Source organism: Corvus hawaiiensis, chromosome 3, assembly GCF_020740725.1.
Source record: "Corvus hawaiiensis isolate bCorHaw1 chromosome 3, bCorHaw1.pri.cur, whole genome shotgun sequence".
Taxonomy (NCBI): domain Eukaryota; kingdom Metazoa; phylum Chordata; class Aves; order Passeriformes; family Corvidae; genus Corvus; species Corvus hawaiiensis.
In genome coordinates this window covers 35,427,712-35,446,100 of record NC_063215.1, presented here as the reverse complement: position 1 = coordinate 35,446,100, position 18,389 = coordinate 35,427,712, and the positions used below count along the sequence as shown (strand labels likewise).

General features: G+C 37.1%; 1 protein-coding gene across 2 annotated transcripts in view; it reads left to right on the top strand.

Moving 5' to 3' along the window:
* IBTK (inhibitor of Bruton tyrosine kinase) overlaps positions 1–18,389 on the top strand; it is a 57,746-nt gene that overhangs the window by 10,721 nt on the left and 28,636 nt on the right. For both annotated transcript variants that reach the window (XM_048297704.1, XM_048297703.1), the window contains exons 3-15: positions 933–1,029; positions 1,365–1,489; positions 2,345–2,455; positions 3,695–3,865; positions 5,009–5,126; positions 6,863–7,043; positions 8,261–8,384; positions 12,328–12,505; positions 13,203–13,377; positions 14,201–14,794; positions 16,800–16,886; positions 17,798–17,880; positions 17,983–18,020. In XM_048297704.1, the coding sequence (XP_048153661.1) occupies positions 933–1,029; positions 1,365–1,489; positions 2,345–2,455; positions 3,695–3,865; positions 5,009–5,126; positions 6,863–7,043; positions 8,261–8,384; positions 12,328–12,505; positions 13,203–13,377; positions 14,201–14,794; positions 16,800–16,886; positions 17,798–17,880; positions 17,983–18,020 (2,082 nt within the window). The remainder of the gene's footprint in view (positions 1–932; positions 1,030–1,364; positions 1,490–2,344; positions 2,456–3,694; positions 3,866–5,008; positions 5,127–6,862; positions 7,044–8,260; positions 8,385–12,327; positions 12,506–13,202; positions 13,378–14,200; positions 14,795–16,799; positions 16,887–17,797; positions 17,881–17,982; positions 18,021–18,389) is intronic.

Genomic DNA, 18,389 nt, shown 5'->3' with positions numbered 1-18,389 from the left:
GCTATCTGTTAAGTCGTAAAAATAGCTCAGTCTTTTCTGTTATGTGGTGAGTTAATCCCAGACCTGTTGCACTGGGGTTGTCTTTATAATTTGGGGAATGTATGTTGTTCTTCTGGCGAGTGTTTTTCCAAAGAAAGTTGTTGCATTTTATGTGTTTACCTCTTACGTGTGAGGTTCTATAAGGTTTTGCTTTGTATTAGCCATGAACTCAGGTACACAGGTACAGCTGTATTAGCCATTAGGTTCTATTTGAGGACATCTGGAGTTCTTCCCTTTAGGGAAATGATTGATGACGCTTGACTTCCTCCCTAAAACCAATGCTGCTGTAGCAGCACTGTTTTGTATTGAGAAAATGGTATTTACAGAGATTGTCTGTGTCTTTCTAAGTTCTAAAAGAATGACCTATTCATGCTTTGTGCCTCTGAATCTTTCCTAGTGCTCTCTTTCCTTGCTGTTTGTGTCCTCTTGCCTTTTCTCAGCAAGTGTGAAACTCTGTTCTTTGGTTGTTTTCAATGTAATAGTAGTTTTATTTTCTCACTTGCCTAGCTGTGATTCTGTAAAATGCCAGTTTAAGAAAATAAGTCCTTCAAAGCTGGTAAATTCATTTTTGGTGAATGCTTGCCAGTCCTAGATGTCAGTGCTTTATCTTCACATCTGTTTCCTTTGTGTTTCGCTGGTTACATTTTTGTTACACAGTCAGTGTTGAGACAATAAAATCCGTGTTAATAGATCAACAAGATGTATACATGGCAGAACAGATTTGCAGTGGTTTTTTTTTTTAGATTTGCTTACAGTTTACTTAAATCTGAAGATTTTCTTTTATCAGTATTAAACTTCAGTTAAAGATGTGTTTTGGTCCTTAAAGGTTTACCTGGTTTACTTCAAACCGTGCAGTTAAAATTAACTTCAGTTCTTCTCCTCTCCTCTTTCAGCATGGCGTTAGTCTGTATGTTCAGGATAAAGAAGGCTTATCAGCCCTGGATCTTGTGATGAAAGATAGGCCTATCCATGTGGTGTTCAAGAAAACCGGTAAGAAATAAAATAGTCTAATTTGTATTTTGCAGTGAGATCTCTTTCAACAATGTATTAATGTATGTACCAGTGTATGCAATATTTTCTGGTTTTACTTGGGACTTCATAAATTGTGAGATGCCTGATGGTAATGTTGATCATCTGTACAATATTATTAGAATATTTTGTCATGGCACCTTATCTTACAATATTAAATGTTTTTAAAGTTCAGTTTTAGGTAAAAAAAAGCTTTTCAGTTTTTAGATAGAAACAACTATCTTGTTGTTTTTTGAAGTCATTGTGCACAATACTGGTAAATTTACAAGCTTCAGGGAGGATCTTTTTCATTACAGATCCCACAGAAGTCTATACCTGGGGAAACAATATAAATTTTACTTTGGGTCATGGTGGTCAACAGGGTAGACATCATCCTGAACTGGTGGACCTTTTTCCTCGGAATGGCGTGTATATCAAACAGGTATTCTTAAAGTATTATGCAGGCACATTTCTTGGTGAGGGGTGTGTTAGGGGGAAAATGTATCCAAGAAGTTGTCAAGTGTTGAAAATTTGCATGGAAAAAACAGTTTTTGCTGCCTGCTCTCTGTCCACCTCCTTACCTCCCTGCAATCCCAATCACCTTTAATGAAATTGTGGTTCTCTGTTTCAGTGGGGAGAACAGGGGTTTTTATATGATTTGCTTTGGATATATGGCTTCTATATCATTAAATATGTTCAGAAGCTTGATACTTCTGTAACTGTTTTGAGCTGCTGACTTCCTGTGCAACTCCGGTATTGAACTGAAGTGGAATAATAAATGTGTTTTGTACATGTTGAATTAAAATTCATCTTGTGTTCAAAGCAGCATGTGCTGTTAAGCACATTTCCTGTAGCAGTACCTTTGTTTCTGATAACTTCTTGGGACTTCAGTTTGAGAATACTTGAAAGTTTGAAGTACAACTGGAGCAAACATTCAGGGCAGGCAATCTGTGCTGCAGTCTTAACATGTTTTTCTTTGGCACTTCTGAGGCAGCATTGTGGACCTTAAAACTCAATCTTTTGAGTTTCTGTTAGCCTGTGGGGCCATGCTTGATCTTATTGTAATAAACTGAAACTGTTGATCTCTTCAAGTAGGTTAAGGCAGTACATAATATATTTAGAGCAAGTATTTTGTGTGCCCTATGATTTAATACCAGTATCTTTCTTGTATTTTCATGAACATATCTTTATTAAAGCAGAATTTCTTCACAAAGTACTTAGGTGTTTTCAGATTATCCAGGAAAATTAATTTGTCCTATGTTGCCTCTTCCCAATCCATTTTTTGCTCTTTTTTCAGGTGGTACTCTGCAAATTCCACTCTGTGTTCCTTTCCCACAAAGGTCAAGTGTATACATGTGGACATGGACAAGGAGGGCGCTTGGGTCATGGTGATGAACAAACATGCCTGGTATGCAGTTTTATGTTATCTCTTTTAGTCTAGCATGATGTTTCTTTTCTTTCTAACAGCAAGTCTAAAAAGGGAATTAGAGTTTCTATCAGTGTACTTTCAAAATGAGTTTGCTGTGGATTTTAAACCAAAGCCCTTGCTTCTCACCAAGTAATAGAAAAACTTCTCCAGTGCTAATAGTGAGGTGGCAGAGAGTAGAGGAATGCGCATTTAATTATAGTTTAACTTAAGATAGCTAGATGCAGTGGTCAAACTTGTGTTATGGCTGAGCTGATTTAAAGGCCAGCTGATGCTAGATAAGTGGAAGCAAATGTTTTTTGACTGGGCTGTCTCCTTAAGCAGGTTTGTGATGCCTTCTGATGAGGGCCAAAGCTAGCACAGAGAAACAGCAGTACTGTGAAGCTGTGGTGGCAGAAAAAAGGATGGTAGGGTTGCTTTTTACTAGACTTACGCAACTATTAAGTGAAAATTCACTTATCATTTTCATTTGAATAGTACATTGTTGCAATGCACAAAACTAAAATTTGAGAAGACTAAGATTTGATGACAATACAATTCTTAGACTTAAGCATCTTATCCTAGCTGGTAGTGTGCATTTAGCTTTCAGCGCAATAATTTTTAAAATTTTCTCATATCAGGTATCTGACAGAACTTGATACTCTGTTGCTGAATGCTATTAGTGGAGACTAGAGCTCAAATTTTCTTTTTTTTGAAGAAAATAATTCTGTTAAATTAGGATTTTTTTTTTCAAATTTCTTTTCGAAACTGTGATGTTACATAGTTGAATAGAGGAGAACTCACGCTAGAGTACATGAAGAGTCAACGATACAGAGCTGCTTCCTTATTCTGTGAAATTTTATTAAGATTATCCTATGTTGGAGGGAGATAGCTTTGGTGTTCATGGTATTTAAAAAGAAAAGCAAGAGGTGATAGTTAATATTTGTTCAGCTGTCCTGAAGATGTAGTTTCCAATCTAATTTCAGAGCAGGTAGTTTAAAATTCGTCTCCCCTGATAGCAAAGGACATTTCCCTGATAGCATTTCAAATGAAAGTAATTCATCTTACTGCATTGAACGTAGTTGTTATGTTAATGAATGTGTTGTGTGTTCAAAGGCATTTTATCTTTATTTCAATATTTGGTCATGACTTTCTGTTGGTGTAACTTCAGTTTCATAGATGGCCACTGGTTAATAACAAACCAGTATGCTTTTATATCAATTTTATTTTTTTCTTATTCAGGTTCCAAGACTTGTGGAAGGCTTAACTGGTCATCAGTGCTCCCAGATAGCTGCAGCTAAGGATCATACTGTTGTTTTAACAGAAGATGGATATGTTTACACATTTGGTTTGAACACTTTCCATCAACTGGGTATTCTTCCTCCTCCTTCTAATTGCAGTGTTCCTAGACAGGTAAAAATAACATCAGTCAAAGCTTAATGGTTTGGTGGTGTTGCTTTAGTTTTTTTTTTAACAGAAAGTAAAATGTGAAGATTATAAAAATAACTTCTAAACTTTTTCAGAATAGCAAAGTTTAATGTGAGTTCAGATAAATCTTGATTCTGTGTTTTCAGACATCTCAGATCTTAACTGTGTTCTGATGAATGTCTTCATTTGTAACCTGAAAAATACCAAAATTTGTAGTGTGAAGTATGATACAAGGTAAAATTGCCAAAACCCTTTTCTTCTCTCTTCCCCAAATTGTTCTGTAGCTGAAGTGATGTAGAATTAATAGGTATGTATCACTTGAGATTCATGCTCTTAACTCCTTTTGAATCAGTGGATGATGGCTCTCAGGGTTTAATCATTATGTCCTTTGCTGGAAGCACTGGAGTCAGTGCTTTGGGAAGAGTAGTGACAGGGAAGAGGGGGTATGGGCGTCAGCAACTTAACTATATTCCTATGCTTAATCTCTAAATTTAATCTTTTTTGTAAGTAAAGAAGCTTTACATTACCTTTTGTTGAAAGGAACCTTCATCCGAAGTAGAAGAACACTGCATTATCAGTGTTTGAAAGTAAAAAAGAATGATTGGCCAAAATGCAACAGGATAGTGTTTTGGGGTACCATGTGTTCTTCAACAGTGTAATGACAGCTCTATAGCCGCAGTATTTGCTTTGATTTTATCATCTTAATCTGGAAAAATCAAGTTAAATGTGAAGTGTGGGATTAGTCGTGTCGTGTTCTGCACTGTGTTTAGGCCATTAGGACTTTAAACTTCTAAACTTCTAGCTGACATTTTGCAGCACCTGAGTCTTCTGTGGCTGTGCTATGCATGTCCTGTTCAGTCTTGTTCAGCATCTTACGTATGAAGACAGCCTAAGGAGACTTGATTCCAGTTCTGATTGGAAACAAAAAGTTTAGTTTTTTTTGTCATTATTGCAATAGTGCCCCACTTGACAAACTTCTGAAATAATCTGATTTATTAGACTGTATTTGGATTGATATTAGTGTGTTGTTCTTATTGACATTAGGAGTTAAATGTTGTCAGAAGTTTGTACATGTGAAATTCACCTGTTGCTACTTAATATTAAGATGTACTTTGGATTTGTGCTTAGGTTCAGGCAAAAAACCTGAAAGGTAGAATGGTGATTGGAGTGGCTGCAGGCAGATTCCATACAGTGCTATGGACTAAGGAAGCAGTGTATACCATGGGGCTGAATGGCGGCCAACTAGGTAAGGTAGAAGCGTTCCGAAAGTAAAACCCAGCCATTGAAAGATGTTGTTCATGCTTAACCTGTCATCTGCTTCTTAGAACAGAAGCCTGGGTGAAGCTTTTTTTTCCTCTATCTTTTTCTTTTTAAACCAATCTGATGACATCATCCCTTCACACTTCTTTCAAAGAATATTTTTCATTCCTACCAGTTACTTTCACATTTTGAGATGATAGGAGCTAGTCAGATTTAGCTCTCATTTGAACTCTTTATAACTTTTACCTTCCATGTATCTTGTACAGTCCTGCTTCTAGAGACTTTAAGGAAACATAATGTTGCTGTTTGTGTTGGAAATTACTCCAAGGCATGCTTGTCTCCTTCCAGCAATCTGGCTGGCACTGCCTTTAATAAATTATAAACTAGCCTTCAGCTCTCCTGCTTATGTCCTTCTTTCATCAAGCACTGCAAACATGATACTGATAACTTTTTCCATACTAACTTTTTAAAATGAAATAACTTGCCTATATCTAGATTTTTTTTCAGCAATACCATTACCAGACTCTTCAATTAACTCTGTATTATTCTGAAGTCAAGAAAGAACTTATTAATAATATTACCAACTAGTGAACTTGATTTGTTGTATGAATGGGACATTTTAATTGCTTTTATCTTTTTTAATAAACAGGTATTGCTATATTGGTTTGGATTTGCATTTTTGCAGTTTTGTGTCTATGTGCAAACAAAACTGTTAGCTATCTTTGGTACTTAATCTGCATCAGCTCTGGCCTCAGGTTCCAGCTTTTTTTGTGTATTTTTTTTTAAGGTGTCAAAGGTATGTGAAAAAACTTGCCTTTGTCAGAGAAATACCTTACTAATGAATATCTTCTTGTTTGTTTTTGTCTTTTTTTTTTATATGCACCCATCATATAAGCTTTTTTTGTAGTTGCTTGTGTTGTTGGGATTATTCTGGCTAGCACATGGCCCAGTGCAGTACCACAGAGAGACAGTAATTGACTCCTAAGTGATATTGTGTCAGCTGGGCACCATGGTAGACCTGTGGTGTTAAACCTTGCCCACATAAGACATTTGAGCACAACCCTACATTGTCCTGTGTCAGGGTTGCTTCCAGGTAGAGGTAGCTCTGCTGCTTGTTCTGCTCCGCTTTGTGGTGCAGGCGTAAGTGCCCTGCACACAAAACAGGATTATACTGTGTGTGAGAGTCCTGATGTCAAGTTTCTTGTTGCAACAGAGTATCAATGGCCTGTTTTTATTCTATTTTTTAAATGTTTTCAGAGATCTTGCGTTACAGCTCCAACCTTTTCTGTTTCATGTAACTGCTGCCTTCATGCTTACCTGCACTTAGAGTAATTTTTTTGACAAGCTTATATTTGTCTTTCAATGTCTGAAATAATCTGTAGTTTATGCCAGTGTTACAGTATTTCTACTATCTTGAATTGTCATATGATGAAATAAATATTCTTTTTTTGGAATCAAAGCACTACCACCACATTAAATAGCTTCCCTGTAAAATATGCCTTACTTCATTTTTATGTATCAGATCTTGGTTTTTGGGTGTTTGTAGTGAACTATCGAGTATGTGTGGTGGGTCTCATCTGTTTAAGTATTTTGAAGATGAATTATCCTACCAAAAATCTTTTGGAATTTAGAGGTTCTTCAAAGTAGTGTAGCAAAGTATCCTTTAATTGCACAATGTATGGAATGGCAAATAATGTTTTTGTGGTATGTTGTTTTTTCTAGGTTATCTGCTGGATCCTAATGGAGAAAAATGTGTAACTGCACCTCGCCAAGTCTCTGCTCTACACCATAAAGACCTCTCTGTGTCCCTGGTCTCTGCAAGTGATGGCGCTACAGTATGTGTTTCTGAAAGAGGAGATATTTATTTACTTGCAGACTATCAGTGCAAAAAGATAGCTTCAAAGTATGTGTTACTTTTCTAATCTGTCATGAAGAACAATAGGTGAAGATTTCACTGTAGTTGTATACTTGCAAGCTATTTTAAAGATTCTTGTGCATAAATTACAGAAAATGCAGTGGTGCCCTACGTTCTCTTCATTTGTAGTTCTTTCATATGAACTAGGGCTATCGTTTTTGTTTGTTTCTTCATTTTGTTTGGTTTTTTTTTTTACAAGAGGCTAAGGTGCCACTTGCTGTTTACCAAAGATATTTAAAAAAACACATTAGGAGGAAATATTTTGTGCCATAAGTTTAAAAACATTGAAACTGGTATTTTTTCTTCCTCTGTTAGCCTTAATTTGTTTAAGTGCATCTTGGTAGAGACACTGAAGATCTGCTGTTTTGTTTATTTATGTTGTTATGATTTTGAATCAGTAATTTGGGATCTGAATTTCATAATTAATGTGTAGATACAGTATGTTATAAAGGGTAATTTAGGTTGCAAGAAGGACCTTGTAAAGTCATCTGGTCCATATATATGGATATAAAACCTGTTGAAGAAGCTGGATTTTTGACTCATGAATTTAGGAAATTATTTAATCCTGTTCTCTTTTACTTAGTTTGCAATAACAGATTAGAATAAATTTTTTTAGATTTGATTTTGCCCAGCTAACTCCTCCCTAGTTTTTCAGCTTCACTTCAAATTCTAACAGTATTTATTGACATATTATAGCTTAATGATTATTTTATACTTCATTTCTACATGGTGGTAAGTGAAAGTGTTGACACTTGTAGAAACTTAATGCAGTGTCCTGTGCTCTTTTACTAAGCAACTGAGAAAAGATAATGAGTTTAATTTTGATCAGTTAAAAACCAAACCTAGCAAACTCCTGAGAAATGACCTGCTGAGATAGGATAGATCTTTTAATACAAATAACTGATTAAATTTTTGTACTGATGAAATCAAATATATCATTTACCGATTTTCACTCATGGAATTTTTTGAAGAACTTAGATATACAATGTGTTATACTTAAAAACAAGCAAAAAGTATAGTCTGCTATAATATTATCAGTTATGTTAATAGTACCAGTAGGGTGAAACTAAACATAAGTAATTTTTCCATTTCACTGTCTCAATTACATTATTTTACTGCTTGTCTAAATGAAAAAGGTAACTGTCGTAGAACTAACATAAGTACACAATAGGGAAATACTAATTTAACCTTTTGTGTTCTTTCAGACAGCTGAACCTTAAAAAAGTTCTTGTCAGTGGAGGATATTTGGAATATAAAGTAGATACCCAGCATCTTAAAGAAAATGGGGGTCAGAAGACTTGCATTCTGGCACTGGATGAAGCTGGAAGGGTAAGTTGTCATAATTATAATTATATGGCAGGCAGCATAGTGGTTAATCAAACTTTAAACATAAGACAGGACAAAATCATGCACAGAAAATAACCAATTTCACAGAATCACAGAATATGCTGAGTTGGAAGGACCCACAAGGATCATGAAGTCCAGCTCCTGGCCCTAAACAGGACCATCCCCAAGAGTCACAGCAGGTGCTTGAGAGCATTGTCCAAGTTCTTCTTGAACTCTTTCAGGCTTGGTGCTGTGACCATTTTCCTGAGGCCTGTTCCAGTGTCCAACCACCCTCTGGGTGAAGAATCTTTTTGCAGTAAACCTCCCCTGGCACAATTTCAGGCCATTCCCTCAGGTCCTGTCACTGGTCACCACAAAGAAGAGATCAGTGCCTGTCCCTCCTCTTCCCCTCATGAGGAAGTTGTAACTGCAGTGAGGTCTCCCCTCAGTCTCCTCTTCTCCAGGCTGAACAGACCAAGTGCCCTCAGCTGCTCCTCACACGGCTTCCCCTCAAGGCCCTTCACCATCTTTGTTGCCCTCCTTTGGACACTCTCTAACAGTTTAATGTCTTTCTTACATTGTGGCACCCAAAACTGCTGCCAGCACTCGAGGTGAGGCCGCCCCAGTGCAGAGCAGAGCGGGACAATCCCCTCCCTTTCCCAGCTGGCGATGCTGTGCCTGATGTCCCCCAGGACACACTTGGCCCTCCTGGCTGCCAGGGCACTGCAGATTCGTATCCAACTTGCCATTGACAGGACCCCCAGGTTCCTTTACGTGGTGCTGCTTTCCAGCATCTCATTCCCTGCTCTGTACATCCAGGGTTGCTCCCTCCCAGGTGCAGAATCTGGCACTTTCGCTCGTTGAACTTCATGTGGTTGGTGATTGCCCAGCCCTCTGATTTGTGGAGGTCTCTCTGCAGGGCCTCCCTACCCTGGAGGGAGTCAGCAGCTCCTCCCAGTTTTATATCATCTGTGAACTTGCTTAGTATCTCTTCCAGTCCTGCCTCCAATCATTTATGAAGATGCTGAAGAGCACAGGGCCGAGGATGGAGCCCCGTGGAACCCCAGTAGTGACAGGTCACCAGTGTGATGTCACTCCATTCACTATAACCCTTTGTGTCCAACTCATGGGCCAGTTGCTCACTCATCCCATGCTGTGTTTATCCAGCTGTGTGCTGGGCATTTTGTCCAGAAGGATCCTGTGAGAGACAGTATCAACAGCTGTGCTGAAATCCAAAAAGATGACATCAACTGGCTTCCCTTGGTCAGCTAGGTGGGTTACCTTGTCATCAAAGGAAATCAGGTTTGATAAGCAGGACTTTCCCCTTATGAAGCCGTGCTGGCTGTGACCAGTGACTGTGTTGTCTTTCAGGTGTTTTTCAATACCTCCCAGAATAATCTTCTCCGTAACTTTACCAGGCACTGAAGTGAGACTGACAGGCCTGTAGAGGGTGGGGTCCTACTTCTTGCCCTTCTTGAAAACTGGAACAGCATTCATCAGTAGCTGGGACCTCTCCAGATTTCCAAGACTGCTCAAAAATCATTGAGAGTGGTTTTGCGATGACATCAGCCAGCTCTTTGAGGATTTTTGGATGAATCCTATCAGGCCCCATAGATTTGCAGGGATCCAGCTGGAGCAGCAGATCCTTCACAGTTTCAGGGTTGGCTGGGAGTTGATCATTCTCGCAGTCATGGTCCTCCAGCTCAGGGCACTGAGACCCCCTTGTTGAGGACAGAGGCAAAGAATGTGTTGAACACCTGTGCCTTGTCTCTGTCCCTGTTTGTGGGGTGACCGTCCTCGCCCTGTGATGGGCTGATGTTATTTTTGCACTGCCTATTGCCCTTCATGTATTTGAAAAAGTTCTTTTTATTGTTCCCCAGTCAATTCTTTTCTGTACAGCTGCTGGTGATTTTGGTTTTTTTTAGGGCCATGGGAAGATTACAAAACTAATGTGCAGTAGTTAATTTTTAAATCTATGGACTTCTAATGCCTTTCAGTGAAGGTGTAAACTTTGTTTTTACATACACATTAGTGTATGTGGTTAAGGTTCTTTTTGTTGATATTTTTTTTCTTCCTATCTCGCCTATCACCCCACTTACCCCAGGCACCTTTACAACTTTCAGAAGTAGTCTCTGGACTTGAGGTTTTAGAGCCTTTGCTGAAACACGGCTGTTTGTAGATGAAATGTCCCTTTTATTGTCAAAATGTTGCACCTAAACCTGGTGAATCATTTAGTATTTACTGTTAAATGTAGATGCTGTATTGTCTTAGAATTGGAATGCCGTGGTGAATTTATTGTTTTTTTCCCCTTACTCTTTTTTAAGTACTGGTTTACAGGACTCTAAAAAATTCTTTTTCTCGATCTGCTCACTGGGAGATCTCAACTTCACTGCCATCTAGTGGTGTTTACAAAGAAGCTTTTTCTACTAAAATGCCTTCTTTAAAGAATGTTAAAAACTGAGCTTGTATATCAAAATAAGGGGAAATGTGGTTATTTCCTTTTCTTTCCTTGAATTTGGCTGAATTACATTTTGAGATGATCATATCTTTTCATTATGTCGTTAGTTGTCTCAGAGATTATAAGCTTTCAATTCAGTACTTGATCACGTGGGATGTAGCCTCTAGCATCTGTAGTATTGGTAGTGCCCCTTCAACATCTTTGGGACACTGCTTTGGAAGTAAAAAACTACTTGATCTTCCTGCATCAGAGGAACTATGTCCGTGTACATTTCATATCTTTCCATGTTGAATACTGACAAGTACTGGAATCTTTAGTGCTTTCAGGCATTATAAGTTATTGAGTAAGAAGAAGGATGGGATCTTAACACTTGTAATTCCTGGTCTGGCTTGATTGCATTTTCTTTAAGGGAGTACTGTTTAGGCTAGAAAATAAAAGTCACAAGGGGAATCTTGTATATACATACTCGAAGAGAAGATGTAAAGAAGATAGAGCCAGGCTCTTTTCAATGGTGCCCAGAGCCAGAACCAGAACCAGAGGCAATGGGCACAAACTGAAATAAAGGAGGCTCTATCTGAGTATCAGGAAGCACAGAGGGTGGTCCAGCACTGTCACAGGTTGCCAGTTAAGGTTGTGAAATCACTGTGCTTGGAAATACTCAAAAGCTGTCTGGACATGCTCCTGGGCAGCTGGCTCTGGGTGGTCCTGCTTGAGCAGAGAGTTGGACTAGACAGCCTCCAGAGATCCCTTTCAATTTCAGCCATTCTGTGATTTGTAGGGAGGAGAAAGGAAATAAGTTACTCAACTCCTTTTGTTGCCTCCCTCTGTGCAGGTCCTTCAGTGAGAGAAAATGAAAGCCTGACTTTAGTTAGCACTGCTAATGCCACATTTGGGCTTTACCTTGCTTGGGGCTGTCTTTCAGACATGTACAGTATACCTTGTTGGTGTCTTGCTGTGCTTCATATTCCTGAAGGTTTTAAAGTTTGCGTTTGGTCATGATCTCCTTTCCAAACCTTGACTGGTACAGAGAAATTTGAGATTTATTGTCAAACAATTAACAGGAAATGGTTTAAATTTCCAGTGTGCTAGCTTTGAATTTTGTCTGATTTATAAGCAAACCAGTTGGACAAATCTGTAAATTAAGAACTAGATAAAACTTGTTTCTTAACTTGACACCTTTTACTGTCCTTGTTGAGATGTCAGTAAAACCTGTCCTATTGATGACTGCTGTGAAGATATTTGAATATTTGGAGAAGCTTTTCAAATGCCCTTCATGAGCAAATGGATCTTAATATCACAATAGATTTTCTCTTTTCCTTGTAGATTCTCTCTGATAGGTGCTCATAACACTTTATCCTAAAATTTTGAAGAATGTCTTTCTCCTTCTATATGCAACTTTGAGATGTGTTTAAAAAAGTAGTGTGTAATATGTAATTGCTTTTATATGATGTGAAGATCTTTTCTTTCTTTAAAAATTTGATGTTGTAGGTGTTTTGTTGGAAGTCATCTAACAACTCCATGAAGCAGTGTCGTTGGGTGTATGGCCGGCAAGTCTTCATGTCTGATGTTGCATTAAATGGGAATGAAATAATGTTTGTGACACAAGATGGTGAAGCCTTTACGGGGAAATGGCTGGAAGAAGGGAAAAAAAGCTCAGAAAAGAAAGGTTAGCTGTGATTTCTTAGTGGTTTTTAAATACTTTAAATCAATAAAAAAGTTTAATTGAATCTTTACAATCTCTATCAGTATTATGTGGTGAGTTTGTTCTTTCCTCTGTGACTGACAGTTCTTAGCTCTGACTGCTGCTGTACTCTTCCTCAGTAATACTGAGATTTACTTTGCAGCTTTCAGTTAACCTTTAGGTGGAGATTTTTGTAAAGAAAAGTACTTCTGAAGAGTAATAGTAGCACAAGGGTCTAGTGCAATGGTCTTGTCACATATTAGATGATGAGTCCTAAGAGAATTGGTATTGAGTAAAAGTAGGAGCATATAATTGCTTCCACTGCTAAGTCTGTGAAACCTGTTTCCCACTCCCCTTATCTGGGCACAATACAGGGTCCAAAGCAACTTCCACCTTATTAACTTGGCTCATATTGCTGAAAGTAGGTCCTGATGGTTTGTTTTTCTGGAAGGAACATATCTGTCTCATACAGGACAAGATTTTAAGTGAAACTCGCAGCTCTCCTCCTATATATTCTGTAAATAAGCAAGCTGAAGTCTTCAGCATGATTTAGTCTTACTCAATTACTCCATCAAAGGACATACAGAAGTCATAGTCTTGTCTTTTTCGTGTATTGGTTGTATTTAAATTAGCAGGATCTTTCTGTGATGTGTATTCACTTCCTTTTTTTTTTTTTTTACAGAGCTTGTATCAAGCCTTCAGCATCCTTCATGTGATGTGTCTGGTGAACATGACACAACCAGTGTGTATGAAAGAATTCGACTTCAGAAGCTGACATTTGTCCACCGAGCTGTCAGTATTGCCACTGATCCTAGCGGCTGTAATTTTGCTGTATTACAGTCAGATCCTAAAACCAGGTATATTAAAAAAAACAACAGCTGTAATTTTTCCCTTTTCTGTGTGTTATTGCGATTGAATCATTCTTTTCTAAACTGTTTTTTGGCTCATAGAGAAGTCACAGTAAATATGGTTATCCATATTGCTAGAGAATAGCACTTCTTAGTAATTATGTTGAAGTTACCCAAAGGCCTCAGCTTATATATTTGCATAATAATAGGCAGTACTGATGTTTTATCTGAAGTGTTTAAGGCAAGCATTTGCCATGTATTTCCTAACACACTCTGAGTTCTAAATACTGTAGAAATTCACCTCTTCAGTAATCACCAATAATCAGCTTTTAAATAAAAGTGACAAGTGAATTTTTGTTTGTTTGGAAAGAAATGTGTAAAGTAAAATAAATAAATAGAATACTGGACCATGTTTCTTATGCTCTCATAATAGTTTCCAGGTATTTATGTGATAAATAGCTAGACACTAGCTTTTTTTCCTTGTTGCTTCAGTTTGTAACACGAAATACAGCAAACATTTCTGTGTTTTCATGTTGGAAAAATGAGATGAAGATAAGATAGTTCTGATAATACTGGTACAGTATAAAGGCAAATACTATATTTGATATTCTGAAGCTAGACAGGTCTTATTTGTGTAGTTTAATTGCCTTAATATCATATTATTAGTTGTTTTTGTAAAGAACAGGACAAGAAATGTTGAGCAGTGCAGCAATGTAAGAAAAAACACAAAGAAACCAAACTGTAACAGCATCATCCTCTTCATTAAACATACTATGTAAAATGTTATGAAGCTTGTAAATGGTGTTTGATTATGGATTTCATTTTGTTCTAGTCTGTATGAAATTCCAAGTGTGTCACTATCAAGTTTTGGAATGGATTTTGGCAAACTCTTAGATGAAACAGATGAAATGGACAGCATCCATGATGTAACTTTTCAGATTGGCACAAGAATGTACCCTGTGCATAAATACATCTTGGCTGTACGCTCCGACTTCTTCAAGAAGCTCTTTGTCTCCAGTGACAACCAGCTAGACACTCCAGACATCTACCGTAAAGATGAAGATGCTGTTGGATGTGATCTTTATGTAATTGAGAAAGTCCATCCAGATCTGTTTGGCTACCTTCTGCAGTTCATATACACTGATACTTGTGATCTTTTGACTCATGGTTACAAGCCAAAAATCCCATATAAAGAAAAATCAGATGAATATCAAGATACTTTAATTTCTAATCTGAGAAAAATGAATTTTGATGAAAATGTTAATGGAAAGTCTGCATTTGAGATTTATAGAAATAATCAAGTGCAAGTTATAAATGAAAAACAGAAGAGCAAATCTAAAAAAGGCAAAGCTGGTGAAGAAGCTAACCTCATTAAAATGTTGCAAAGTGCAGCAAAGAAGTTTGGACTCAGCAATTTAAGTGGAAGGTAGGTGAAGGGAAGTGCACTTACATTTTGACAAGCTCTCCATGGAGTGTTTTTATGTAAGCTGATCTAACTTTAGTTGTTATGGCAATAATGGAAATTAGGATACTAATGTTAGAATAGAAACTAGAGGGAGATGGTAAGGGCATACTACTTGGGAACTGGCTGGGCTTAATTCCAGTGCATATAGGAGTTTCAGGTTGGTGGATAGTGAGCTATTCCATCACTGTTTGTGCATCACTTGTTTTGTGTATGTTTATTCTGTTAGCATTATTATTATTTTTCATTAATTTTCTGCCCTATTAAAACTGTCTATCTCAACCCACAAATTTTACTATTTTTTTCCTGAATTCTCTCCCCCATCCCACTGGTGGGTGGTGAGGGGAGAGTGAGTGAGTGAGTGGTCTTCAGTCAGCTGAGTTAAACCATGACATTATCTTTTAAGGCATAGGGTCTGTGGGATTTGATATCTGATTCAAATCATCTGACTTTCCATAAAGGCTGTCAAAAACATCAGTACTTGTTAGTTGGAGATAGCTGATCAAACTGAGTTTTGGGTTGATTAATTTCTGTCCTGTGGTCTGTAGTCTAGCAGTTTTTTCACAGACAGCATACATGTTTAGTATAAAACAGCAAAGTTAAATTCTTGTTCAACTGATGTAATTTTTATATTACATGGTGAAGCAAATGGAATTGAGATCACATGTCTCTGTAGAACTGCATTAATCAGTTTGAGGGTTTTTTTTGTGCTTTTGTCCTTTCAAAAGAGGGGAATGAGCTTATTCAGGGCAGTTTTCTTCATTGTACTTCTTGCATGCACAGCCAAGATGCGAAGCTGCTGCTAAAACTGAGTTCCTAAGTAATATTTCCATGGTAAAGTATTTTGCCTTTAAAGGTGTATTACTTTGTAATCCACCAGCAGCATTCCTGTGTCTTTACCATCCCATTCAGAAGCCTTCTTGATGAATTAGGATGCTAAAAAAGCCTGTGCTTAAACTTGCATCTCTTCCCAGCCACTGTCTTTGCTCACTTTACTGACTGGTAGCGCTATGTATTTTTACTTCTAGATTTTTGACCCTGTAGTATTGAACTTTGCCCTTAACTATACAGTATAGGTTTCATCTAAGATAATAAATACATATTGTAGGAACGCAGAGTGCCAAGAATATTTCTCTGCCTGTTTTTAAGGGTTCTTACCCCCCTGAACAACACTGTTTTAACTTTCAACCTTGGAAAAAATTACCAACAGTCAGACAAGAACTAGAAAATACAGTGGTGCGAATTAGGTGATAGACTACTGTGTAAGATTGTCACAGGGTGAAAAATTTAGAGGTTTTGGGCTTCTCTTTGTAGTAAATAGATAAGAGTAAAAAATATCAAAATGGAGGATTGTTGTTGTTCTCTAAACCTTCTTCTCCTTCTTCTCCTACTCCATGTTCTGCAGTAAAAGTAGTTTGGAATGATTGGATAGAGAATTCCGCAGGTCCTGCCCATGTTACTGAATAATTGGTAGGAAAGTGAAAATAATGTATGTTTTTAGTAACTATTGGTTAAATTATCTTTAAAAGGCTGTGTAAATCTTGATAATTAGAGACTTCTCTCCTGCTTTCTGTGCTCTGTGCTGTACCTGGGCCACGCTAGTGGCTCTGTTCTTCTGATAAGACTTAATAAACAACTATCCGGCAGCATTGAAACTCAAGGAAAAGTCTTGGTTTATCTTTGAAACTCCTTGCAAGGACTTTTAGAAAATTCTCTCCCATCAGGAGGATTTGATTTATGGCACGGTTCAGTGTCACATATCTAAGATATGGAAAGAATGTCAGTTACATTTTGCATCTGCCTTGAAGACTTTTCAAATAACAACTGTCCCTTTCTATTTTTGTATGATGATGCATTTTTGTATTCACAGTATGAGCCCACTGAAGTACTATTACTTTGTGAAACTGCTCTTAATGGTTTGAACTGTATACTAATTGTATTGCTTATTACTAATGTTAATAATTTGCAGGTTGGATGGAGTCAGATTAGAAAATGGAAAAATTAACGTTGTCAACAAGAAGAATGGGAATAAACCAAAGTTAAATCAGAAGAAATGGTAATTTTTTTTAATCAAGTTTCCCCTACCTCACCATCTTCCTCTTATGTCATCGCTTTGCCTATTAAGTGTGGACTAAGGTTGATCCAGCTGCATTTTAACTTCTGGTGTTCAATTCTCTTTATCACAGTAACTCAGATTTGGCAGTTCTCCATAGATGTTTATAGACTTGATCTGTAAATTAGTAATTGGGGATAGATTATGTGTGGTATGTCTTTGTTTCTTTTTACTGCACCTTAATGTGTTCTATGGATTAACTGTAATAGAATGCTAATGCCAGAAGAAATGTTATGGGTAGTCCAGTTAAAAGCAATTTCACTTCTGTAAATCTGCTTGTTGTGACAATAAGACTATATGGCTTGGAAATAAGCAAATGCATAGTGTGTTTTCTAATCTGCTTTTAGCAAAGTGATGGGTTTTTTTTAATTCCATTGATGTGGTCAAGTTACTTATACCCAAAATCTTGAATAGTCTATTTATATAATAAAAGCAACATTGCATGAAAGTAGCTTTTTCACAGAATTTGGGTTGCTTCATTCTTAAAATGCATCATCAAGGCCTATGGTACCTCCTGATAATGAAAAAATAGGTAACTTAACATAGACCATTTAAGATTGGCTAAAATTAGCCATAATTAATTTATTTAGCAGTTTTGAAACAGTAATTTGTTGTGTTTTGAAGGAAATATTTCAGATGGAATTTTTAAAGCTCAAATTTGGACAAAAAAATTCTCCCTGGAAAGTATTGTGCCGGTACTTTTAGGTTCATTTTCTGTGGTATTATTAAAGTTCAGGTGTGTTTTATTTCAAAGGATAAATCCTAACTTGCTAAAGGAAACATTTATTTGTAGAGTTTACAACTTACAGATCTTCTGAATAGTCACAGTTCTGATGCTATTAAATATCTTCTAGTTCATACCTCTGCGATGTGACCCTGAAATCTTTAGATGGAAAGGAATTCCCATGTCATAAGTGTGTACTTTGTGCAAGACTTGGTATGTGTGTGTATTTTTATATATATTTATATAACGTAAGTTATATTGTCTTTTTTAACTGTCATTTTATTGCATCTTGAACTGAAATGCCTTTCTTTACAGATTATTTTCACAGCATGTTAAGCAGCTCATGGATTGAGGTAAGTTTGCCAAAACCATATGTGGTGGTATGGTTTTTTTTTTGCATCAAGTAAGTGACAGCTTTTCAGTTTTTCCTATAATAACATATCCTAAATACTAGGGAAAAGGAAGAGCCGGATTCTTGGATTCTGTTTGCAAGAAAAAAAACCCACAAGCCACATTTTTTGGTTACTCTATTTGTACTATTGAGATTGTATATTAAATAAGAGTAATAAATGTAATGCTGTATATGGGAGGAACTTATTGCTTTTCTTTTTGGGGTTTAGTTTGAACTAGTTAATGGATTTATAAAAACACTGACTGGACTGTTCTTATGGGAAACTACTTTGGATGAATTTTCATTTTCTTTCTGTAAAAGATCGTACAGT